The sequence below is a fragment of the Squalius cephalus genome, assembly GCF_949319135.1.
Source record: "Squalius cephalus genome assembly, chromosome: 19".
NCBI lineage: Eukaryota > Metazoa > Chordata > Actinopteri > Cypriniformes > Leuciscidae > Squalius > Squalius cephalus.
The window spans coordinates 11,260,078-11,287,090 of record NC_137140.1 but is presented as its reverse complement, the minus strand read 5'-3'; the positions used below and the strand labels follow the sequence as shown (position 1 = coordinate 11,287,090).

The window sequence follows — 27,013 nt, the reverse complement described above, 5'->3', positions numbered from 1 at the left end:
CCTAAATGCATTGAAGCAACTGCCATGTGATTGGTTGATTAGATAATTGCATTAATGAGAAATTGAACAGGTGTTCCTAATAATCCTTTAGGTGAGTGTATATATACCTAAAAACAGCTTTTCCTTCTTTCACAATTTCTTCAATTGGTATAGACCTCTCATCTAAACGTATTTATTAGATCAATTTTCCATCTGTTATTCTTAGTTTCTCAGATGTTAATAAAACACCTATCAATCTTTTTCCTCCAGTCCAAAACATTGTATCTTGTCGTTAACTTAAACATTCCATTTAATAATACTCTTTGAATTTACTATTTTTAACAGCTCTCCTAATCTAAGAAGTTTACAATATAAGTTTTTGTATACATTTCTGTATAAAAATCCATACTTCATGTATAGTTATAATTAATTTTTTACTAATTATAGCTCATCCTTCTTGCTTATCTGTTCGTCCGACTGTTTGTACAGTATTTTATTTAATTAAATTTTTGTCTAAACTGTAATATTTATTCTTATTTCTTTTGATTATTTTATTTTCTTCTAAAGCACTTTGAATTACCATTGTGTATGAAATGTGCTATATAAATAAACTTGCTTTGCCTTGCCTTATCTTGTTATTTTAATAAATTAATTAACAATTTCTTGCTGCTAGCCCTTAATTCCATATTTTTAAAATAAATTATATTTTCTTACCTTAGAGTAGCAAAGTTTTCCTGTAGAAAACCCGTTATAGTTCAGTCTCAGTCACATCTCCATTTTTGAACCTTTATCACTCTTCAGGACAGAAGTTGCCTATCCCTGGTCTAGAGGGTGTTTGCGTATATATTGATGAACTTGTGGTGTGGGGGTCTACCCTTCAACAACATAAACAGCGACTAATAAAACTGATGGAAAGAATTTGAGCACATGATCTATAGCTAAAAAATTCAGAAAAAAAGCTGAAAAATTGTCCGTTTGGAGACACTTTGGTGACAAGCTGTCTGCAAAAGGGCTGGAGCCACACCCAGCTGAAGTTCTTGCCTCCTTGATATGTCTCCACCTAAGCCCCTTTCACACAGAGATTCCGGAAAATACACGGATAATGTGTCCCGAGATTTTTCCCGGGATCGTTTGATTTTGGTTCATTCACACTGCCAGTGATTTTCCGGAGTCTGTGAGTGTGTTCACACACATCCCATAAAGATCCCGTAAAGACACGTGGTGTCAGGATGTCATTGCGATGGCACGTGCGTTAGGGCTGTCAAAATGGCTGAAAAGCTAAATTTGAATTTCTGTCTTAAATATTTGCAAAATTCGAATTATATTCGAATTCTAAAGGCAATACTTAACATTAGAGGAAAAAAGTACTGAATTGTCTCCTACGCCCACAAGAGGTGGCAAGCGAGGTGTTCACGTCATGCCTGCCGAGCCAGAGACTGTTCCTTCATACCTGCCGAGCCAGAGACTGTTCACGCCAGGTCAGCCATGCCTGTTTCTTCGGACAAGATGGCCGCTGCACCTGAGTCAGTTCAGGAAAAGACAGCAATTATCATAGTCACCATGGCTGTTTTGGATGTGTGGGCAGCGTACACATCGGCTCAGGCCCGTGGGCCCTCGATCAAGAGCTTCGCCGCCCTTCCAGAGTCTCGTTCCGTTGAGGCCACCTCCACGCCTGAACCCTCGTCTCCGGTCAAGATGGCTGCCCGAGCCCTCGCCAAAGATAGCTGCCGCCTAAGGGTTTCACTACATGAGCCTTCAACCGCCATGTCTGAGTGTGTCCCTGAGTCTGTCCCTGAGCCTAAGCCCATAGCTCCACCCAAAAAAATTTCTATTTTCTTGGGTGGAGCTATAGGTTATAGGCTATAGGTCCCCGGCTATAGGTAACCCATAAAGATCACATAAAGACACGTGATATATTCGCTGTTATTTATTTTGTTTGTAAAAGATGGCTTATATTGTTTTGGCATAGATGTACAGTAATTGGTTATTGAGAGGAGCAGAAAAGTGTGATTATGTGTGTGATAAACTTTGGAGGAGTGACAACCTAATGCCTGTTGTTTACAACAGGAGTATAAAAGACTGATGAACTGACTGCCTCTTGGGATACTGATACGCTAGTGCCCCCGACGCCTAGAAGCCCAGAGCTAAGGACAAGAAACCCCAAGCAGAAGATACGAAGCCCAGAGCTTACTACACCTTTGATTCAAAACGTGCTTATTGTATTTTATACTTAAATGATGAAGTTTTATTTGCCTTTATATTGTTGTTTATTATAAAAATAAAAGTAACCAATTAAAATAATGATTACAAAATCTGCCTACTGAGACTGACCAAATTGTAAGTACCTTTTGAATGCTTATGGTTTAGGTCAGATTTGACTTTCTTTACCTTACCTGAGAATAATAAATAAATAGGTAAAAGGTGTTAAGAATAAAGTACACCCCGTAAAACATGGCGCCCAACGTTTTAGGGGCATTGATCCATCGACCCCTGGCCACGGTCGATCGAGCAATGCTTGCCCATTCGCTTCCGCACTCGTACGCTTGAGTATAGGAGTACGAACTTTGAAAGCTAGTAAATTACCAACTAAAAGGCAACCTGTAAGACCCCAAAAATGTTAATAATCTAGAAAAGATTATTTAAAGGAACAACCCAGAAAGGGTTAAAATAAAAGATGTCTAATGCCTGGCTCACACTACAGGAGTTTTAAAATCCTAACCGATTTTGAAATCTGGTTGCAGCACACACTTAAGGAGAATCTTTGCAGATTTTCTTCCCTCAAATCTTAAACATGCTCACGCTACAAGATTTGAAAATCGCGGCGCACCACACACTACAAAATGTTATTAAGATTATCGTGCCAGAGGAAGCGCCTCACGTGATCTCACGCAGCAGATCTATCCTTCATACAGTGCCGTCGCCAGACCTCAGTCTTAAGGGGGGCATATGCATGGGAGGGCACAATTATTAGCCTACAGTACGTATATTTATAATAATCGTATACCCTAGGCTACTCGTGCAGCACATAATCATCACGTTAAACATAACCAACAGCAATATGACCAGGTAGCCTATAGCCTACACCACATTACATAGAAGCAATGTTATGAATATCCATAAAACACTTGACTACAACATATTAGATGTAACACCAGAAGCATCTCTTAAACATTGCATTTTAAAGCAGTCAACATGGGATATGCATTGCCATGATACACACACGCACGCACATACACGCACAGAGACTTTGAACCTACCGGTACTTTGAGTTAGAGCTTAGATCGGGCCCAAAAAATCAAGCCCGACCCTACCCGAGCACGTTGTGTCCGAGCCCGGCCCGGCCCGACACATCAGATGTAATTATGAGCCCGAGCCCGATTTAAACCCGACCATTTTTTAATACGTGGGCCGTTATAACCAGGGGCGGCGCCAGATAATTTTTTAACGAAGGTGCTGAGGGGGTGCTAGATATATTATAGCCTATACTATTACAAAAATTGGCCACTTAATATTTAATATTCAATTATTTTAATTGTCACAATTAAAGTATTAATTTTATTAAATTGACCAAGCACAACATTCAGCATTCAATCAAATATTCTTAAAGATTTATTATTATTAGGCTAATAATGTTATTTCAACATATATCTCGTTATTTCGACATAATATGTGTGCGTGCAAAAAGCAAGATGTGCATTTTTAAATCTGGTGCATTGATTTTTATTAATAAACTAGTGTTTCCTGTCAGTGTCGACTGCAAAGATGAAGTTGACGATCGCCATCTCCGCAGTGAACGCGCCTAGAGAGAAATGCACATCATGGATTATATAATCAGAGTAGCCTATTTCTTTTCGTTTTGAATTGTTTCATTTAAAGAAATTTCAAGCTTTCTTTAGATGTATTTCTCATGTCTGTGAGGCATACACTGAGTTTCGGTTAATTTATGATGAGATGCGCTCCAGTTTACGAGCAATGCAAGTGACCATGCCAGCGCCTCCAAGTCATGATTATTGTCTGATATATTTGCTTCTTATTTATTAAATCCAGGCAATTAGTTGATAAAAAAAATTATATAAATTAAGAAACAATTTATAGAAAGCGAAATTCACTTTAAAGAACATTTTCTACAAAACAAAACGAAGTGGTCAAAATCATGTCTAACCCACTCTATATCTCCCGATACATTGTGCATCAAATCTTACTCGTGCTGTTCACTTTACATAATCAACATAGATGGAAAAAAAATAACATTATAATATTTTAACAAATATGAAACTAAATACGCTTATTTAATGGTTACAACATGTAGGCTAGGCCTTACAGACTCTCTATTTGTACAAATTGCTGCACATTCATTTAATTCTGAATTTTGCACACATAAGTTGAAAGGCATTTGTTTGTGCATAGTAACATTTATCAACATTTATCAAGTTCACGGATAATTGTGCATGCATTTATTAATTATTATCTTAATGAATAATGCAACAATGACGAAGCAGGTAAACTGCGTTGTTTGTTTCTTCAGAATGGAATGGATCGCAAATGGATCCTTTATATTTTTAATGTTTTTATGATAAAGAATGCGACATTAATGCAACACAAAATTAGCAACTATGATAATATAAAATTAAAATTAAAGTAATTTTTTTCACCACGACAGCCCTACTTGTTTCTTGGCTATTTTGACAGCACTGACGTAATACAGTCTTGCTCATCCCGATTTAAAATCTTAAATATCAAACATGTTTGATGTGATCGGGGCGAGCCCGATTTGTGTGAGAGCAGATCGGGAGGTGCAAGATTCGATCTGTGAACGCCTCACATTACCAGATAATCTGCGCCGAACATCGGAACCGATCGAGGTCCTCGACAAGATTTTGTCTCCGATTCTCGGGAGGGGGAAATCGGGCATAAATCGGCCTAAAACTCCTGTAGTGTGAGCCAGGCATAAGAGAAACCTCTGGAAAAGATAGTATTTAAAGATAAAGTCCAGAAAGGGAAAAGATTCCAGAAAGTAATAATCTAGAAAAGATTATTTAAAGGAAAATCCCAGAAAGGGTTGAACAGAGATTATTTATAGACAGCCCAGAAAGGGTTGAACGTGCGTAGAACAAATAACTTTATGAGCGAGAGAGCCGTAAAGATTGAGAAAGCCGTAAAAAAGGAGAGACAGAAAGTCTCAAACGGCTAGCCTCAGAGAGTAAGAGGCAGAGACTGGCTAAAAGATAAGACCTGTTAGTGGAGGATGCTTCGCTTATTACAGGGCAAGCAGTAAAATCCAGCAATGTAGATATTTAACATGAGGAGATTCTCATGTATTAAAATGAAAACTAGCCTTCCAGGCAGACACAACGGTTCTAGAAATGGAACGAGGCTCCTCTATAGAGATAGACCAAAATGGTTAAAACTTAAAAACTGAGGTAGGTCTAACATGAAGTGGAAAAATGTGTACATGTAATAACATTACAGAATAAGACTTCTAGACAAGGAATAATGGTTAATAATGATTAATGACTGTTAATAAACAGCTAAGAAATGTTTTTTCTAAATATTACGAATGATAGAGTGCTACAGTTTTTACCAACTGCTTACACACAACATCTTTACATGTCACACGATTTTTGAAACCTCTCACTCAAAGTGCAAAACTACATGCCAAATCTTCAAAACCATAAGCTATTTCTCAGCCTTTGACTCAGTTTTCAATTACATAAAACACTTTTTGCAAAACACTACACACAATTCTCTACCTAAAACACAAAGATCTATCAGGAAGTGACTTGCTTTCCTTTTCCAAACACAACCAATCAAAATTCTACACTTATTCACCAGGTCACACAGACACACTCCTCACATGTGCAAACACTAATTGCTTAACTGATCACTAACCAATCACTGCTATACTGTAGTATAGGCCTAAATAGGTCAAAGGTCAGATGATCTGTTTTGAACAATGGATTCCTGGGACCCCCTGGGACCCCCCGGGACCCCCCCCCCCACACACACACACACACAATTGTGTTATTTACTGTATTCTAAAGAATATACTTTTGGTTTACAGTACATATGTTTATGGTTTTGTTGTATGCTACTGTATACAACAATACTGTAATGTTAGACCTAATAAATATTTTCTGTTTCTACATTGCATTGGTGTTTACAGTGTACTTGTTACATCAGATTACTTTCACTGTAGAACATTGTATTGAAATGTAGATATAAGCCTATGAAAGACCAAAGAGCTTTAGATTTAGAACAGCAGTGTTTACATCGTATATCCAAAAATGTATTATTATGAAAGAAGTGTTTGCCATTTGATGCAAATGCTTCATTCTGACATGTGTTTATGGCATTTTGAATGCAGTGTTGCCTTTTGAAGGAGATGTGAGGCATTTTGCATTTTGTGTGTGCAGTTTTGAGAATTGTGTGTAGAGTTTTGAAAAAAGGAGACTTAGTTTTGAAAACGTGTGTAAGCAATTGGTAAAAACTGTAATTAGGGTTGGAGCTAAACTCTACTGGACAGTGGGCCTCCAGGACCGAAGTTGCCCATCCCTGCTCTAGACCTTCAAATCCCAAATGGATGCCAAAGAAAATATCTTCCAAAGGGAGTATTAAATGTACAGTTTTTGCTACTGTCAGAATCCAATCGGATCTGCCAGAACCCTTGAGATGCAACTAAATGAAGTTCCTAAACGCAAGTTAGGGAGGAGTGAGCCCATCTAATCTTTCAATCAACAGCCTGAGTATATAAGCAGCCGCTTACCTCTCTCTAGCATCAAGCTGTTCCAGTATCCCTCCACCTCCCCAAACTCCACCTTCATCTCCGGTACCTTGCCCTTCAATTATCATATCCTACATTTAGCCACTGGGGGGTATATCAGAGCTCGAGTTGAAGCTGCTTCATCGAGCCCCTCTTCAGTGGACAGCAAGCCAAATAAGTTTAACCTAATATCTGAAAGATTTTATGGGCAAGCAAACTCGTTAACTTACTAAAAAACTTGGCACCCGACATTTCACTAATGATCTCTTTATGGGTCGGTATCTGGTAGTGTTCTCTATTGATTCAATATCATTAAGGTCTTAGGGTCTAAGCACACTCAAGGAGTTCACCCAATCTGTAGGTTGTTCAATGCGTTGTATGACTCCTAATTGTGTCATGCGATCCAATTCTTGCCTCAAAATGTCTCGCAGAGGGGCAGGGACCCACCGAGGAGCATGTTTGACTGGTGTAGCATCATCTTTCAATTATATTTATAGGTAAATGGCAATGTGCCTTGACCTTCAAAAACATATGGAAATTGTTTCACAATGTCAGTAACATTGTCACAGACAGTCTACAAGACTTTCCATGTTGACTTGATACACTATTTTAACCAACTGAAGGTCTTCACAAGCTCTATCTCCTAGAAGAGATTCATGGCTATTGGGAACTACAACAAACATCAAATGTTGTGTCTTTCCTTTTACTTGTATTTTTAATTTACATAGCCTATTCCTTGTGTTTCAATTGATTGTCCATTGTAGGCTTTGAGGGGAACTGTACGTTTTTGAATTAGAGATCATTCTTTTAATGCTTTCCCGTCTCTGATGTTAATTCAATTAACTTTTGCACCATTGTTTAATTTAAAAGGCACTATTGTCCCATTAGCCACAAGAGGAAGAATCCACTTGGAAGACTTAACTGAATTCTCAGTGGATACCCATTTTGCATCATCCTGATTTGTATACTCTTCGGAAACCATCTGCACATAAAATTAATCATTCAAGGTGTCACTGTCATCTGCATCCTCCACTACATGCACTTTATTTTCACTCTTAAAGTCTTTTGAAAAGCAAATTTGTGTAAAGTGGTCTCGCTAATTCACTGGATTGGCACAATATGACAGCATAATCCAAGATGAGTTCTGATTCTCGTAACAATCTTTCTCTCAGTTTCTTCTCATATACAAAAACAATCTGATCTCGAATCAATGAATCTCTCAATTATTTTTTTACGTTTTTGCCTTTATCTTGAGGTCTTTAAGAAAGCAATCAAAAGCCTCTCCTTCATGCTGCATTCGCGATCTGAATACATATCGTTCATATGTCTCATTCTTCTTTGACAAACAGTGAGCATCACATTTTTCCATCTCCACACCCTGATCCCTAAACCCACCCCTAAACCTACCAATCTCCACCCCTTATATCTGGATCCAACTCCGCCCCCTGGATCTCGTGTACTGCAGTGAGGTGCTACTGTCTTTATTCCACGTGGAACACACAGCATACAAATTACAACTCTCCTTTCTTAGCAAATGCACTTAATTTTATACAATACATAACTGCCACCTGCTGGACTAAATCATTCCTCACACCTGAATGTCCAACAAAACGTCTGAATAATCAAAAACCGGAAAACATATTGTCCTCAGACGTTTTGTTGGACATTCTAGTCGGAGAGGCAGCCCTCTTTGCAATTATTGGATGGAAGGGGAGCTACAAATAATGTTTGGTGTAATGAAAAACTGTGGACCTGGCAACCCTGGCTTGAACTACGGGGATTCATAGGGTCAAAATAAAGTCTGCTTTAACGTCACTGTTTTTTTAAACTTAATACGTTATTGTCGCATTAGCTTTCCCTAAATTTAACACAAGACGTTTTCTTCTCACACAGTATGTGTTGCAGTCTGACATATTTTCCCGCCCCTTTTGATTGACAGGATATAATCGGCCTGTTTTTAAACAATACTGAAAATAATTTATTTTATCAGACGATACCGATTGTTTTGACCGATACATCGGTGCATCCCTATAAACTGCAATGTCTGTAATGCAAAGAAACCTAAGACCGTGCTACAGGGAGACGGATGGACAACTGATTGTCATTGCAGTGACAAACAACGTGTAACCATGTGTCCCCCTCAAGACCTGATTTGTTTTTTAAACACAACAACTTTGCTTCAACAATTTATGTAGATGTGTGCATCCATTGTGTCTTCAATGCACATCATTCATATCACCATGTTTATGTGTTTATTCAAAGCTGAGAAAAATAATGAATGATAATAATTATCATTAATTAACAAATAATTGGCACGTTCATGACTTTATTGGGGAAGATGCCTCTTGAAGGTAAATAAAGGAATGGAATTAAAACAAAATGTGAAGGTATATGTAGAGATCGAATTAAACGAAATAAAAGGCTGTAAATTGGTATACAATTTTAACAAAAAATGTTTAATACACTTATTAGTCATTTTAAGAATAAAACAATTCATCATTCAAACACTAATTTGTAAGGGCTGACCTATATATTAATCTCTGTTCCTAAACTTAGTATTGTTTATTTTTTCTGTGTTTTTTTTTAATATATATATATATTCCAATAATTTTGTATTCTCCATTCTGTGGATGGGCTCATGACAGCTTCTGTCTCAATAGATGTAAATAATGTAATCCCATTTTTCCTCATTCATTCTCTTCCTATTCTCTTCTTCATCTTCCGTTTCTTTCACTCCCACATCTTTGTCTTTACATCTCACATTTACCTAGGAATCACAAAAAGAGGAGTTTTAATAAACAGAAGGTCAATACTGAGCAAATATTAAGCAGCACTAAATGTCATTGTGAGCCTCTGTTATGGGTATCGTTCACTACCTCACGATACAATATGTATCGAAATACATACATCACTACAACATATATTGCAATATATCACAAAGCCTCATATTCACATTGCAAACAATACAAAAACAATTTAACACATGCTTAAAAAAAACTTTTATCTTAAACAAATCCCAGTTACCTTTTTATTGGACTCAACAGCCACATTCCCTTACATTACTACAATACATATTATTGTACTATAAATGAATGTATTAATTCACAACACTGTATCTTGAAACATATTACAAATATAATATTTGAGTTCAACATGATTTACACAACCAAACATGTTCTTAGAACATGATTTACCCAAATAGGACATTCCTGGATCATCCTTAATGGTCCTGGAACAACATTCCTCTCAGTTAATCAGATTTTAGGGTTATCTTTAGGGTTGACAAAATGCACATTGCATATCCACTGTGTAACATGCCATTTAACTAGTAGTTAGTTTATATTTTATGCAAGTTAGTTTATAGTGTATTTGATGTAAAATATAACTTTTAGTAAAAATCAATCAATTTCAAGATGCAGATGTTTTTATATTGAGCTGACAATGCAATCACAGGTTGGTGCAACCTTTGAACTAGATGAAACCCTTCCCACTGAGGAAGACAAATGAAAAGTTCAGCATGCATTTCACAGGTACTCCATGCCTGATTAATTACAGACCAATTTAAGACCACGTTCTCTCAAAGCAACACCAACCCACACATTAAACATGCACAAGTATAGAGACGCAAACATATATAAAGACAGGTACAACAGTTACGAGAGGGGTATTGGATACCTTGCTTCTGTTACTTGAAAACTGTGAGGTGGGACTGTTTAGGCTAGAAATGAATAGTATGGTTAGTGGGAAATAAATTAGACTGTGAGAGATAAGATAAAGCATAGAAGAACGATGAGTGTGGGATCAAAAATTAGCTTTTTAGTGCAACCAAGTTGTATAGAGAAAAAAGATTGTGCAATTAATATATAATAAATTGACAAAGAAAATTCCGATTAAAGTTAAGTTAAAGGAGTAAATCATTAAGTTTCATTCAGAAAAAAGTCAGAATAAACAGTATAAGATTGTAAGTTTGAATAGAGTATGAGAGTGAATGTAATTTTACATTTAAAATATGTTTACTTAAATGCATGTTATTTTATAATTATGTGAACATGCATATTTACATTTGTTTGAGAACTCACCCTCTACGTAGTTACGGGCGACGAACTTCAACACCTCATCAATGAGGATAACAGGGAAAGAAAGCTTCAGTACCACCATCCACTGTCCCACGTTCAAATGAGTCAACTTGAAAACCATCTGTAATAGGAATAGGAAGGTTGTGGCCAGTGTAGAGATATAGTCAAATATAATGAACAGGACAAAATAAAGGTGAGAGACGTACAGGCAGGGGGTCCACATAGAGGATCATGAAGTGGAGGGACATGGAGAGGGTCATGGCAGAAATCAGCCAGCCATTACTCCATGGGGGCATGCGCAGAAGGGACTGATTCTCAGACAAACTAATGAGAAAGACACAGAGAGGAATACTTATTACCACCATCAATGTCAGGGTAACATTAGCTTTGTTCCAAAACCTGACAGCATTGTAATGCATCTTAGGTTCCAATAAAGGGATGGTTCAATTCTATCATAGTTCAATTCTGTCATCATTTACTCACCCTCAAGTTGTTCCTAACCTGCATGAATTTGTGTCTTCTGCTGAACATATTTTGAAGAATGTCGGTAACCAAACAGCTGTGGGGCACCATTAACTTCCATAGTATTTTTTTTTCTGTACAATGGAAGTTAATGGGGACCAGAAACTGTTTAGTTAGTCATATTCTTCAAAATATCTTCTTTTGTGTTCATCAGAAAAAAATATATTCATACAGGTTTGGAACAACTGAAGGGTGAGGAAATGATGGCAATTTTTGACAGAAATAAAATCCTTGCTCTGCGAAAAGATTAATTAATTCAAGATGCTGGACAGAGCAAGGGAAATTGAAATTACACTGTACATATACTTAGTTAAATACTGAAAATCTACTGCATTAGACAAAAACTGCAGTGAAGATGTAACCTGTTGAGGGCGTTGAGCATCTCAATTGTGACCAGGACAGACAGAGCCATGGTCATGGGTGCAGCAGCCTCAAACACCTCACAGTCAATGCCAACGAAGTCCTCATTCTCCTCGTGGCACTGCATGAAGTGAGACTACAGCAGGAAGAGAAATTAGCAGACATGAACAAATATGATAAAGAAGCTTTCTTTCCTTGTTAGATTAAAATAATAATTATATGATGGAGATATTGCTCACCAGCTGGTAGTAGGTGATATGAGGACCCTCATCATCATACAGAAACCAGTGGGCGGCAGCACCCACGGTGGCAGCACCCACATATCCTGAGGACAGTCAAGTCATTAGAGTAACACCAAAACTCTCACCGAAAATATGAGTAAGTAGATATTCCACAGAAATAACAAGGATACCAACCACCAATGGCCATGTATCTGAAGAACAGCCAGCCAGAGATCAGGGCCTCTTTGGGAGAGCGGGGAGGCTTGCCCATGATCTCAAGATCAGGGGGGTTGAAGCCCAGGGCAGTGGCGGGCAGTCCATCAGTCACCAAGTTCACCCAAAGCAGTTGGACTGGGATCAGAGCCTCAGGCAGACCAAGAGCAGCAGTCAGGAAAATACTAAAAGAAACGAGAAGAATGTCACATGTGAGAAGGGGTGTAAAAAGTGCAGAGAAATTGTGCTTAAGTTAAAGTACATATACCCCTAGTGAAAAGAAAACCTACACCAAAATGTATTTAAAATACATTTATTTCATACTAGGTTATCCATTAACATAATCCATTAACATATTTACTGACATATCGCTTGAGACTTACTGATATAAATATTATAATTAAACTGTATTTGGAGTACTTCTTTATTGCACAATACACATTTCTTAATATTAAGCCTAAAATGTCTTTAATATCACTATTAGTAGCCTATATGGATAGTATGATCTCTGTATAATATCCAACTTTAAATGCAAAATATTTAAAGTGTACCTAAAGAATACCTGCAATAGTTCGACTTTAGCACAATCAAATATACTTAAGTATATCTTTAGTTGGACCTCAGCACTATTTCTGGATAACTAAAGTACATTAAATACAAAATGAGTTGTTCCAATTTAGCAGACTTTAAGTATACCAATAAAGTATACAAAAAGTATATTTGCATAGTATATATATTAAGCAGTTAAAAATGTAAATTTATTTGTTGTATACTTAGCATCATTATTTTTATTTCAAATAGATTTTTTTCACTAGGGACTATATACATTTTTTTACTCAATTAAATGTACCTACCCACAAAAAAAAAAGAAAAAGAGTGAAAGTAAATAAAGTTTCCAGATTTTATTGTCCTTGAGGATTTCAAAGTTGAAAATGTGTAGTGTTTTTAAACTGACTTTTGAAAACAAGAGGCATAAGAGATTTAGGCATTTTAGTCATTTTGATGCAAAAACTTTGTAAAGAAATTTGTCAAAAATTACAATTTTCTCATTATTCTGATTATTTTACAGTAGTTTGACATTTAAATATTGTGAGTTTTAGAATAATAATCAACTAATCGTAAGCTGTGTTCACACTTGACTCAAGTTCATCCATCTACAGCAATGGTTATTATAAAACTCCAATTATTCTAGTTCAACGTTTGTGTCTGGAAGGGATGGTTCACCCAAAAATGAACATTCTGTTATCACTTACCCTCGTCTTTCACCCTTCTCTTTAATTGCAAAATGATTTAAGTCATGTGACATGTACTTTGTACTTTTAAGTCTGCATCAACTTGTAATGGATTAAAAAGTATTAATTTTTACTATGTAAATGTAACTAAGTACAAGTATGTTTTAACAGAACTCAAAGTAAAACCGATTCCCCAAAATAATACTCAAGTATAGTAGTAAAGTACTCAAATCAACCTCTGCGTGTGAGCATACATGATAACATTAGACATAGTTTTAAAAAAGGCCATGAATTCTTACCAGACGACCTCTCCAACATTGGAAGAAATCAGGTAACGGATGAACTGCTTCATGTTGTTGTAAATAGCTCTGCCTTCCTCAACAGCTGCCACAATAGAAGAGAAGTTGTCATCGGCGAGGACCATCTCAGAGGCTGACTTGGCAACGGCAGTGCCAGAGCCCATGGCAATGCCAATTTCTGCCTTCTTCAAGGCAGGGGCATCGTTGACACCATCACCAGTCTAGAGCAAAGATAACATTACTGTATCATCTTAAAGGCATGTCTCATGTGATATAGTGTTGTGGATGTTGGCTTGTAAAGTGCAAGTGTACGTATGTCTCACCATAGCAGTAATCTCATCATAACCCTGCAGGAACTCAACAATCTTAGACTTGTGGGCGGGCTCAACACGGGCAAAGCAGCATGCCCTACGGACAGCCTCACTTTGCTCAGAACGGGGCAGGTCATCAAACTCACGGCCAGTGTAAGCCTTGTCAGTTACATCCTCATCCTCTGTAAAGATGCCAATGCGACGGCAGATGGCCACAGCGGTGCCCTTGTTGTCACCTGAGGGTTAACGTTTTTTTATGATTTTTTTTTTGTTATTTGGAGGACAGGTCAGGTGTTGCAGAAAGATTGAAAGAGATGATTGATGAGAGGATGGATAAAAAAAACATACCAGTGATCATGATAACACGAATGCCAGCAGCCCTACACAGTAGAATGGAGCTAGAAACCTCTTTACGGGGGGGATCCAGCATACCAACACAGCCAACGAAGGTCAAGTCAGTCTGAACAAGACACAGAAGATGTAGCAAGTCTAAGATTTGTAAAGTCAAAGATTTTATGTAGCTTAGCCTGTTCATTTAACCCTCATACATCATTCTTGCTAGACCACCATAGCTGGAGCATATCGCCATTCCCATTTTTCATAAATCAGTGCTGTCGGTCACCTTTTACATTTGTATCTGAGTTTTACAAATATTTAACCAATCAAAGGTTGTGACTAAATTTGTAACTCCATTGGATTCTCAAACTTTAGGCAAAACCTCATTGAAACAAATTGAGCTCTGTGTGAGCTTGATTTTGGAAAAAAGTTAATATTATAATGACACATTCAAGTATCTGTCCATATTTAAAGCCACAATACAAACTGATGACATGCTGTTCAATTATTTTAAAAAAATTGTTTTTTTATTTTCCTAAAAAGTAACCTTTTTGGCCATAGGTTGGCAGCCTTCTTAGCTAGTTTTGATGTTCACCTCATAGTCCGCAAATTTAGTAGAATCCTCAAGGACCATTTCCTCGACTTTCAGGGGAGTGTCCCTGGTGGCCAGTGCCAGGCAACGCAGAGTGTCACGGCCAGTACCCCATTCCTTGATGGTAGCCAAGATCTTCTCCTTTACACTTCCAGTCAGGGGTACGCGAGTAGCACCAACACGTACATAGGCACACCTGTCAATCACACCCTCTGGAGCACCCTAAAAAAAAGAGGATTCAGAAGATGTGTCTATTATTAGGAGAAGATCACCATCAATATTTATGATTTTTGTGACAATTTACTTTTTAAAATCCTTAAAAAAAACAAAAAAAAACCCTGATGGTACTGTGGTACAGTGTTGTACTGGATTAGCAATAACATGGTACTTTCATTTATATACACCACTGTACCATATCATATACCATGGTATTTGCAAGGAACTTCCAAGAAACCAAGACATTTTTTTGAGACAGACACATGATGGTGAAATAGCATACCTTCACAAACATTTTGGCACCCGCATCACCCTTGGTAGGTGTACAGTACACAGACATAGATTTCCTGTCACGGGAGAACTCCAGAGTGAAGTTCTTCTTCATTAGCTGCTTAATAATCTGCACAAGATGAAAATGGAAACAGATTTGAGTTACATAACAATCAGCTCCAAGCTACATTACTGATGTTTTAGGAAGGTACACCTCTACTTACACTACAGCAAGCATTTGCTCTCTCAACCTTGGACAGGTTGTTGACGCTGGACTTGAAAACATTCATCTTCTCAACCAAGCAGCACAAAGCAGTTTCAGTGGCCTCACCGACCTTCTCAAAGATCTTCTTGGACTGTAACACAAAGGAAGATTACAGGGTTTTTTTTGGGACAAAAATAAATAAGAGAATGGAGGAATGAAGTATAAAAGAGTAAGTGTCTCTCACCTCATTGTAGTCAAGGGAGGAATCGTTACACAGGGCACAAATGGTGGCCAACTCAACTAAACCGTCAATCTGACTGCAGTCAACACGAGCACCCCCTTTTGTGCTGAGAACAAGATGCCACTCATATTACATTTATGACTTCAACTTGTTGATAGCCTGATAATAAAAAGGAGCATTTTAGGGGAAGTTTTAAATTGTGTACTTACACCTCACCCTCGGGTGTGTACTTGGAGCCAGAGATATCAAAGCAGTTAAGATCAACGTGATCACCCTCAATTCTATCAATGATGAACATCTGTAATGATAAACAATTTCATCTTAGTCTGAAAGTAATAATATGTCCATATTAATATAAAATGTATACATGTGAAGACTTATACTTTATGTTCAAAAGTTAAGTGTGTAATTTCTGCACCAATTGCAACACCAATGAAAATGCAAAAATAATGTGCTTTAGAAAAAGGTTTCCAAACACACATATTTCTAGGTGTCTAGGTCCTATTTCCAAACACACCTATTTCTTTTTCCATTGCTCAAAATATAGGAATACCATCCACAAACTCTTAACACTTGGTTGGCAAATCAGACTGCTTAAATGTGTAAATGTTATCTTAGCTATGTTTTGAAAGTGAATTGTGGAAGTTAGCCTACTAATGACAGATTAAAGGCAAGGTATATGATTTTTTCCAGAAACATTTTTTGTTATGCTGGTTGAAAGTCTCATCATATCCTGTAAGCAATCATTTAGTAAAATGGTCTAAATATATTTCTATAAATATATATCTTCTGTGGAAGGCGTAGGACCATAAAATGTTCGTTCTATACAATGTCCTGCCTGCCTGTCAATGTATGTATTTGCATTCCGCTGTGCACCCTGTTTGCTCAGACATTACACATCATCAGCGTGTTTCATGCTATGGTTGTAGACAGAGACAGCCACAGAGTAACACAAACTAACAGCAGCCGCCTTTTACAGTTCCTGCTGTACCAAACAACAAGCTTATGCTGCGTTCATGCCATTACTACCGTAAATTAAGAGATGGCAACCCGTGACATTCTACTGGGAGCTGTTCACATTCTCAGAATGTGTTTCAATGGCAACACTATCAATCCCGAAATGAATGTGCAGCAGTCAGGTGGTACAGGTCAGTGCTCTTTGAGTTGTTTATGTTCATTATCATTGTAATGTTATGTGATTTGAGACGTGAGGTAGTTTAATGCTGTCTCCCGTGACACTTTGCAGACTCTGCTACAGCTGTGTGTGCGTTTTGCGTTCATGTGTTTTAGAGGATGCGTGGCTTTGGACAGCGTACTGAAGGGAGGGTGGGACCTTATGCTTTCAAAGCTAGCTCGATATTGTTAGGCGCTCCGAAATTGCCTACCCTACCTTTAAACTGTGACAAGATTTTGTTTTTCAACACTGGAAAAGTTACACACTTCACCTTTAAGACTACAGTATATCAGTATTAGCAATAGCTTCATTATTTCTTAGTGGATGCGTGTACATGCAACACCTACTTTGGTCACACACATCTGATTGGTGGTCAGGGTGCCAGTCTTGTCAGAGCAGATGACAGAGGTACAGCCCAGGGTCTCCACAGAGGGCAGTGAACGGACAATGGCGTTTTTCTTGGCCATACGTCTGGTACCAAGAGCCAGGCAGGTGGTGATGACAGCAGGCAAACCTGACAAGAGGATAGGAGTTTATGGATGGATTAATGTCTGTCAATAATATTGATACTCTTGATAGATTTAGATAGTAACTATGCTTCATGTAAAGTATAGACTAAAGGACAAGGTTTTAGCCCACTTGTGGGCATAGTGGGTATTACTTAATAAACCTTAGGAAAAAAAAAAAACTTTGAGATATGTGTTGCAAGTGTTATCATGCTCACCCTCAGGGATTGCAGCCACAGCCAGAGCAACAGCGATCTTGAAGTAGTAGACAGCACCACGAATCCAGGATCCACCATGGACGGGGTCATTGAAGTGACCGATGTTGATCATCCAGACAGCAACGCAGATCAGAGAGATAACCTTAGAGAGCTGCTCACCAAACTCATCCAGTTTCTGCTGCAGAGGGGTCTTCTCCTGCTCTGTGGCAGCCATCTGGTCACGGATTTTACCAATCTCAGTGGCTACACCAGTAGCGACAGCGACTCCAATAGCCTTGCCAGCAGCAATGTTTGTGCCCTATAGGTGGGAGAGGAAACTAATGATTTACCCAAATAGTATTTTTTCCTGAATCAAATTCTTGTTCTTGGAACAATGTTTCTTTTGATTATTAAGATATTGAAATTAGGCTGGTGTGTTGGGGTTTGAACAACTTTCTTATCTACTTAACCTTCCAAAAGCACATCCTACTGGGCGAAATCACGGTCACCAGGTTGGGTTAAGGTTAGGGTTATAATTGAGAGGAACTTTGTTCAAGAACCTTGTGTGTATGGAGGAATGTAGCTAATTGGAGAGGTAGAAATCTAATCTGTATAGTTGGAGGATTGTATCGATGAAAACTCACAGAGAAAAGCATGTTCTTTTTGTCCTGATTGACGGCTCTAAGGTCGGGGACAACATCGGTGTGCTTGATCACACTGACAGACTCACCTGTGCAAAAAGATAACCACATTACATTTACATACAAATACAATAAAATATAACCTCAAAATTACAAACTTCCCAAAGGTTTATCCCAAAAAAGCTACGTAATCATGGGGATCATCTTCCTATGAAGAATATTTGAGTTACAGCAGAGTTTTGGTCACCAATTGTCCTGCTGTGTTGAGGGAGCCCTGAGAGAAGGTTCACATATAATGATCTCAATGTAACTACAGACGTGAGAACATTTTTGTTCTCGATACACTGGAAAACAGAGGGATGCAGAGCAGCACAGCTGCTTCTAAAGTAGCCTACAGCTGCTTTACAAATTATTTTCCATTCAAAAGAAACCACTTGTCATGTTTGTAGTGGTTATGTAGTTTTAATGTTCTGACAATTTTGACACCAGTGGGCTAAATTTCACAATCACACCAGCACTAACCAGTAAGGATGGACTGGTCAACCCGAAGGGTGGTGGATCGGATAGAAGTAAGCCTGATGTCAGCAGGAACTTTATCACCGACTAGGGAAGAGGAAAGAGAGAGTATTCAGTGTGGAAAATCGTGGTGATTCATGACCAGTGCTGCAACAAAAAGAGCCTGAACCAAAAATCTGACCTACAGGATACTTGAAATTACTAAACATATATGATGTGAATATATAGCCATGGATCACAAAGATTATAGTGTATGTAGGCTCTGTGCCAGTGGCAGTAATGCCACATGATTTGTCAATTATATCATAATGACCTAGACATGCTACCTCAAACTATAAATGTAATACTGTGAGTAGTTCTTTACCACACACTATGTAGCCATATACTATTTCACACCTTGTTGCTTCTGTTAATCAAACTTGCTTTGCAGGGTTTGTAGTGTGCAAACCAGGTAATAAAATTTATATCCAAGATTGAGCATAATTTTACAGTAGTACCTTTCTACCATTAAACTTTTCCTTCAGGACCCAAGATAGACTGACAGCATCAATCTCATCTGGCCTGGCTGTATCACTTCTGCATATACCTCAACACTCAAAATAATAATTTCAAATCCTTTTGGTGTAATACAGATACTGGATAATGGGTCAACAGGGTATTCTATACATTCAGAAAATATGCAAACTGTGCACAGTATATTCCAAACTAAAGATTGAATGACATAAAGGAGTCATACCAGACACCTCCACAATATCACCAGGGACAATCTCTCTGGCCTTGATCCTCTGGACGCTCTTTCTGTCCGTGCGGTAGACCTTACCGATCTCAGGTTCATACTCCTTCAGAGCCTCAATGGCACTCTCAGCATTACGCTCCTGTATGACAGACAATACATTTGCTTGGTGAGCATACAGATGCATATGTGTTATGCATTCACTTCATTTACTTTGTGAAATCAATAATCTACTTATATCTGCTTCTGTGATTAAGTAACTGTGTGCATTTGGTGAATTACCTGCCATACACCGACAATGGCATTGGCAATGAGAATAAGCAAAATGACAAAAGGCTCAACAAAGGCAGTCACGGTCTCTTCACCCTCCTCAAACCAGGCCAGTACCTAAAAAAACACACAAATACAGACATAAGAGACACAAGATACATATTGCTCTCTTACAGCAGATAGTGTTAAGACTGCACATCTTGGTGGTATCTACTGAATATCTTGATATTCATGTGTATATATATATATATATATATATATATATATATATATATATATATATATATAAAATAATTTTATATAGTTAGAACTCTAATAAGATTATTATATCATCAATGGAATATATTGAAATAACTTTTAATTCAAATATTTTCAGAATGCACTTGACTAATGTAGTTTTTCAAAGTATTGTGTCATACTCGATAGGGTTTTCTATGGGAAGGAAGACAGTAATCTGGAGTAAAATCTGGTGTCAAAATGTAGTTGGCTACAATTTCTAGGCAATTACTCCATTAATATGAAGGTTTCAGAGAAAATAAAAAAGACATTTCCCACCTTTGTATAAACTCTTGATTTATTGACCAGTGGAAGGCTTAGAGGCTCACTAGGCCAATCCTAAATATTATTTATGAATACGGGAAATACTATTCTTACATCATGATGCTATTGGTAAGGTTGCTTAACAGGCCTGCAGTTATATCTCCTCTCCCTTTACTTTCTCTCATGCATCTCTCCTGACCTTTTCAAAGGATAGAGTTTCTGTCTTCAACTTGAGTCCTGCTTAAAATAAACCCCTTCGCCCTCTCACACATCTTCTGAGCACCTCAATATTTTCCTTCTAAGGCCATTCGAACAGCTGGTTGAGGCGCAGTGTGGTGGGGGTTGGACATTAATACCCCCCATGTTCACCTTTAACCTCCTAATAACCGCTGAAACTTACAAACATCCAGTCTTTCCTGCTTAGAAAACTATGGGATAAATAACATCACCCGTATGGCTTCCTGACACAATAAATTAAGATCAATCAACTCAATAGGAAACTATTTGATGCTACATTGCAATATGTAATACTGCTATCATATCTTAAGGCTGATGCTTTACTGTTCACACTACTATGTAGACCTTTACAAATAACCTTTGTGCTAAATAAAAGGGCAAACTACCAAGTGTACCTTGTTGCATAACACCATAAATGGCCGTGGTGTATGTTACAGCATTAAGTGCAGTAAGGCAACCTACACTATGTTACAACAGCTGTTTACACGACACACCACTCAAATTGAAAGAGTATGTTTAAAAGTGTGTGTCATGCTGTATCTATATACTGACAGATCTGGTTAAATCCCATGAAACAAAGTGTTTGATATGTTTTGTATGTACATCACTATGACACCATACTCATTAATGTTTTTGTTGGGTCTTGACTTAAATAACTATTTTGTTCTAAATATATATATATCAGTCATATCCAACCTTTTTTGTGTGTGTGTAATGTTCTCTTTCTGCTCAATATATACATTCCTAAAATATTTTTTGGGACCAAAGAGACACTTTGGTCAGATTACCACAGATCACACAGATTACCATACTAATATATGGTAATAATTATTTTTTTTGTTGGTGAGATGTGGTGAGATTGTTGGCTCTGTGGATTTATTTGCAGTCTTTTTTGAATTATTCACTTTTAAGTAACTTACGAAAGAGATGCAGGCAGCAAGCAGCAAAATTCTGACCAACAGATCTTCAAACTGCTCAACGATCAACTCCCAGATGGATTTTCCTAAAAGGAACAGAAATATAGTTCAGTCGTTACAGTCGTTACACGATTTTGAGATTCTATTGATGACTAGTTAATATGAACTTAGTTAATTTCTAATGTTGTTACTTTATTATCAATATGTTTGTACATACCCTCCTCAGCTGGCAGCTCTGAGAAACAAAGTAGACAGAGAAGAAAGAAAAAATAAATAAATAATTGACCAGAAATCAAGACAACATTTACTCTGGCCAATCTTTCACTGTATCCCAGAAGAGCTATAATGGCATAACCATTTCTAATTGATTTCATTTGAAAATTATTATAAAAAAGGAACCTGAGGCATTTCAATCATTTTGCAGACGACATACAAGTATTAGTATGTTCACACTGGAACAGCTTTTGGACATGAAATAAACACATATTTCAACTTTCAAAATGTGAACAGTTTGAAAGCAATGCTGACATTCAGTCCCAGCTTCAGTATTCATGTGTATTCAAATATATTTGAATACATATATGAGAAATATTTGAATGTTTAAATAATGAACATATAAATCCCCACTAAAGCTTAAATTAAAAAGTTTTAATTATATGCAAATATCAACAATAATAATATTATTTATTACTACTACTACTACTACTAATAATAATAATAATTATTATTATTATAATAACAGCCTAAATAGAAATACACCCCTGAACAGTAATGTGAAACCTGCTTTCCAACACTTGGAATCATTATATTTGAAATGTAAAAAGTGCTTGTGCATGCTAGGGCCTCTCTGTACAAGTGGTTATGTTTTTCAGTCATGACTTTGTAATACCAGTAACATATCTGATCTCTCAGGCCAACTTCCCTTCCCCCATCTGCCTGAAATACTGCTAATCTAATAAGACCTCTCAAATATCCAAGCAAGGCCGTTGTGCCATCACCTGTCTTTCTTCCCTTCTCCTCTTCTGCCAAAGTCTATTTTCAATCCCAGCTTCTCAGTTTCTGTGCCACAACCTGTTTGTGTTCCTTTAAATGCTACTGAAGAGTCTGAACATTTCAGAATATACTAAACCATCCATTATCAAGATTATCTAAGATCTATGCAATTGTATATACAATTTGTTTTTTCACTATTTAAAAATTTAACCCAAAAGCTCTGTTGTACTAACTGTATGTGTCTATCTGTGTGCCTTCCTAAAAATAAATGCTTCCATCATTTAGAGTGTTTGGTTGTCTTTGTATTAAACCCTGCATGCATCTTCAAGACATTTCATTGATCTCACCATTGAAGCCGAACTTATCCAGGTTCCTCTTGACCTGATCAGGGGTAAGCCCGGTGGTCTCATTAACCGCAAAGTAGGCCAGACATTCAGCCGTGGACTTGGCGTAGGCGTCCTCCATCCTGTCAGGGGTGAAGGATCTTTACGAATAGCAAAAGCTTAGTTAAACAGGTCTATCCGTGCTTTTTAGTCTTTATTGCTCTTTTTACTCGCTGTACTACAAAATCTGCCCCCCGTTACTTGGACCCCCTCCGTACAGGAGTGATGGACTGACAGAAAGAGCGATTAAATTCACACATGTGCACTGTTTTATACTGCTGCCAGCTGCCCTATTGGTCAAAGTTGCCCATCGCCACACCCCAAAATTCCAGTCAGTTGCGTATGGCTTTGCAGGACTGAGTTATAGACTAGGGGTTGAACGTCTTCAGCGTCTCAGACTTGAAGATGTGGGGGGTTATTTGGTGGGCAAGGAGCATGAGGGGTTAGCATATGTAGGGGGTAGCACTGAAATGAAAAGTTGATCTGTTTTTGGAACATGCATGGTCAGTGGAATAAGGAGAGTGGAGAAGGTGAGAGAGTTAGAGTGAGTGATGGGCCAAATGGCCTCTGATAGGAGGGGGTTGTTAGAGGAGTGCTGGAGGGTTAATTTGGTACAAGCATTAGAGGAGTGTTGTAACATGGGAGGCTTAAATAAGAGAGTGTCACAATGAACACACATTGATTTGGCATGAACAAGAACACCATCATTTCCTATGATCCTTTTTAGATCTATCTCAGCATTAAGATCCAATTCGAAACTAAAATCAAGCAGTGCATCAACAGGTATTTAGCCAAGTGTTCATGACTTAACATAAACACACTCTCTTAATCATATGTATGTCATTTCCATCACTCTCATGGCAATTATTAACTATTTTTGTATCTGCATTGACCCCACATAGACCCCAGAGACAATTAGGTTTAGGGGTGGACCTTTGTTCTTACTTTTTGAATTACATCGTATACATCATTCATACGAAATCACCACCTTTTCTCACGAGATTGGGTTGGTCATGGTATGGTTGGCTGCACTTCATTTTATACTCATAAAAAGGATAGTCCTTGTTTGTTTTTTTCAAAGGATGAAAATTAAATAATTTAGAGGTTGAAAGTTCTCAAAGGTCTCTAATTTAGTAAGCACAGTATCTTCTACAGAATTGTTTTCAGACCCGGTCAAGAGGGGCATCACTGAAATTAATGAGAACCTCAGTAGAAGTGGGGCCCCTGTCACATTGGTCAATCAATACAATTTTCAACAGACTCATAAGAATTTGTTTGGTGTGATGCCCCCGCCTTGTTAATTTCTGATTGAAACACATACAGTGAGGAAAATAAGTATTTGAACACCCTGCTATTTTGCAAGTTCTCCCACTTAGAAATCATGGAGGGGTCTGAAATTGTCATCGTAGGTGCATGTCCACTGTGAGAGACATAACAATGTATGATTTTTTAACTATTTATTTGTATGATACAGCTGCAAATAAGTATTTGAACACCTGAGAAAATCAATGTTAATATTTGGTACAGTAGCCTTTGTTTGCAATTACAGAGGTCAATCGTTTCCTGTAGTTTTTCACCAGGTTTGCACACACTGCAGGAGGGATTTTGGCCCACTCCTCCACACAGATCTTCTCTAGATCAGTCAGGTTTCTGGGCTGTCGCTGAAAAACACGGAGTTTGAGCTCCCTCCAAAGATTCTCTATTGGGTTTAGGTCTGGAGACTGGCTAGGCCACGCCAGAACCTTGATATGCTTCTTACAGAGCCACTCCTTGGTTATCCTGGCTGTGTGCTTCGGGTCATTGTCATGTTGGAAGACCCAGCCTCGACCCACTAACTGAGGGAAGGAGGTTGTTCCCCAAAATCTCGCAATACATGGCCCCGGTCATCCTCTCCTTAATACAGTGCAGTCGCCCTGTCCCATGTGCAGAAAAACACCCCCAAAGCATGATGCTACCACCCCCATGCTTCACAGTAGGGATGGTGTTCTTGGGATGGTACTCATCATTCTTCTTCCTCCAAACACGTTTAGTGGAATTATGACCAAAAAGTTCTATTTTCGTCTCATCTGATCACATGACTTTCTCCCATGACTCCTCTGGATCATCCAAATGGTCATTGGCAAACTTAAGACGGGCCTTGACATGTGCTGGTTTAAGATTAGGTCAGCCGGAACCGGGAACACTTCCCATAAATCCTGATGTACTCGTTACATCATGAGAAGAATGGCATCTACGCTAATTTTAGTGTCTGTGTTTATCCCGAGGTTTTCCTGCAGCCTGCCGGATCCAGGCCGTATCCAGATCTGACGAAGGACCTTCGCCTGGACCGATGACAACGCAGTGCTGAAGTGCCAACTAGTCTCTCCCTATGGAGGATCCCTCTACCACTATACAGATAAGGCGTTGTCGGGAAAACTCGTTTCGCGTTCCTACCCCAAAGCAACAAAATAAAATAAAATTCTTTATCAAAATTTATAAGGAAAGACAAGTACTTTGTTTAGGCTTGGCTTGTAGGGAATTCCAAACCTGCGTATTTTCAAACGCACATAACTATAGAACCCATTCTAAATGCGCATGTGAACGCCATCAGCGTTTCTCACAGGTTCGTGTTTAAAGTCTGTGTAGAGGGAATGGTGTCGTCTCAGCGGCCCCTGGTTTAATAACAAATGATCGTTGCGACGGAAGCAAATCAATCAAAACTAGCTTTAGATGGAAAATAACTTAACTCTGCTGTAAAGCCAGAACAATCTCTGTTACCTTAAATTATACGCTTATCTCTGTAAAGCTGCTTTGAAACAATCTACATTGTTAAAAGCGCTATATAAATGAAGATGACTTGACTTGACTTGACTTGACTAAGCAGGGGAACCTTCCGTGCCATGCATGATTTCAAACCATGACGTCTTAGTGTATTACCAACAGTAACCTTGGAAACGGTGGTCCCAGCTCTTTTCAGGTCATTGACCAGCTCCTCCCGTGTAGTTCTGGGCTGATTTCTCACCTTTCTTAGGATCATTGAGACCCCACGAGGTGAGATCTTGCATGGAGCCCCAGTCCGAGGGAGATTGACAGTCATGTTTAGCTTCTTCCATTTTCTAATGATTGCTCCAACAGTGGACCTTTTTTCACCAAGCTGCTTGGCAATTTCCCCGTAGCCCTTTTCAGCCTTGTGGAGGTGTACAATTTTGTCTCTAGTGTCTTTGGACAGCTCTTTGGTCTTGGCCATGTTAGTAGTTGGATTCTTACTGATTGTATGGGGTGGACAGGTGTCTTTATGCAGCTAACGACCTCAAACAGGTGCATCTAATTTAGGATAATAAATGGAGTGGAGGTGGACATTTTAAAGGCAGACTAACAGGTCTTTGAGGGTCAGAATTCTAGCTGATAGACAGGTGTTCAAATACTTATTTGCAGCTGTATCATACAAATAAATAGTTAAAAAATCATATATTGTGATTTCTGGATTTTTTTTTTTTTAGATTATGTCTCTCACAGTGGACATGCACCTACGATGACAATTTCAGACCCCTCCATGATTTCCAAGTGGAAGAACTTGCAAAATAGCAGGGTGTTCAAATACTTATTTTCCTCACTGTATCATGAAAATGTCATGCTGATAGAACGAGGAAGCAATAGCAGGTGCAATAAACTCTTTATTGGATACAATGATGAAACATATAAGGCAAACAAACACTGGCGGGTGGCGCAGGGACCTCGATGGTCGAACACGGGTGAGTCTGAGCTGGTGCAGAGTGACGTGAAGGTGATGGTGATCTCCGGCGTGAACAACGAACTGAACAATGAACAGGAAACCAGGAACGAACACCACACGATCACAGGACGAGGAACAGGAACACCAGACAGCAAGACATCAAACAACGATCTGACAATGGAGAGGAGAAAACGGTGAGTATTTAAGGAAGTGATGATGAGTCGCAGCTGGCGCCGATAATGATTGCAGATTGATGAATGAGCATGATTGCTCTGGCCACACCCAATCCACGCGACACACACACATACACAAATAACAAACGCACGAGACAAAAAGGAAGCAATGCATTCGTAAACCGTGA

General features: G+C 38.3%; 1 protein-coding gene across 2 annotated transcripts; it reads right to left on the bottom strand.

The window, feature by feature from the left end:
- Positions 1 to 9,174: 9,174 nt before the first annotated feature.
- Positions 9,175 to 23,349, bottom strand: atp2a1l (ATPase sarcoplasmic/endoplasmic reticulum Ca2+ transporting 1, like). Of its 2 annotated transcripts, XM_079851718.1 has the most exons (24): positions 22,905 to 23,349; positions 21,782 to 21,799; positions 21,568 to 21,650; positions 19,883 to 19,987; positions 19,604 to 19,742; positions 18,874 to 18,954; positions 18,355 to 18,440; positions 17,732 to 18,029; positions 17,355 to 17,521; positions 16,043 to 16,131; positions 15,837 to 15,939; positions 15,612 to 15,743; positions 15,401 to 15,517; positions 14,905 to 15,123; positions 14,322 to 14,433; positions 13,986 to 14,209; positions 13,663 to 13,883; positions 12,114 to 12,316; positions 11,937 to 12,022; positions 11,700 to 11,833; positions 11,022 to 11,139; positions 10,819 to 10,936; positions 10,415 to 10,457; positions 9,175 to 9,506 (listed from the first exon to the last, which is right to left on the bottom strand). In XM_079851718.1, the coding sequence occupies exons 1-23, from the start codon at positions 23,020 to 23,022 to the stop codon at positions 10,453 to 10,455; spliced, it is 2,976 nt and encodes a 991-aa protein (XP_079707844.1). In that variant the 5' UTR covers positions 23,023 to 23,349; the 3' UTR covers positions 9,175 to 9,506; positions 10,415 to 10,452. The 2 variants fall into 2 exon arrangements, with proteins under 2 accessions (XP_079707844.1, XP_079707843.1); XM_079851717.1 differs by lacking the exon at positions 10,415 to 10,457 and having other exon boundaries at positions 22,905 to 23,184.
- Between the last annotated feature and the right edge of the window lie 3,664 nt (positions 23,350 to 27,013).

Bases quoted from the DNA above. Each gene is read 5' to 3' on its own strand.
- atp2a1l (XM_079851717.1), bottom strand. From the start codon at position 23,022: ATGGAGGACGCCTACGCCAAGTCCACGGCTGAATGTCTGGCCTACTTT. The intron at 18,030-18,354 runs GTGAGTTTTCAT...TCCCACCTATAG, and splicing joins AAAAGAACATGCTTTTCTCT to GGCACAAACATTGCTGCTGG. The intron at 16,132-17,354 runs GTAGGTGTTGCA...TTATCATTACAG, and splicing joins ATCAGATGTGTGTGACCAAA to ATGTTCATCATTGATAGAAT.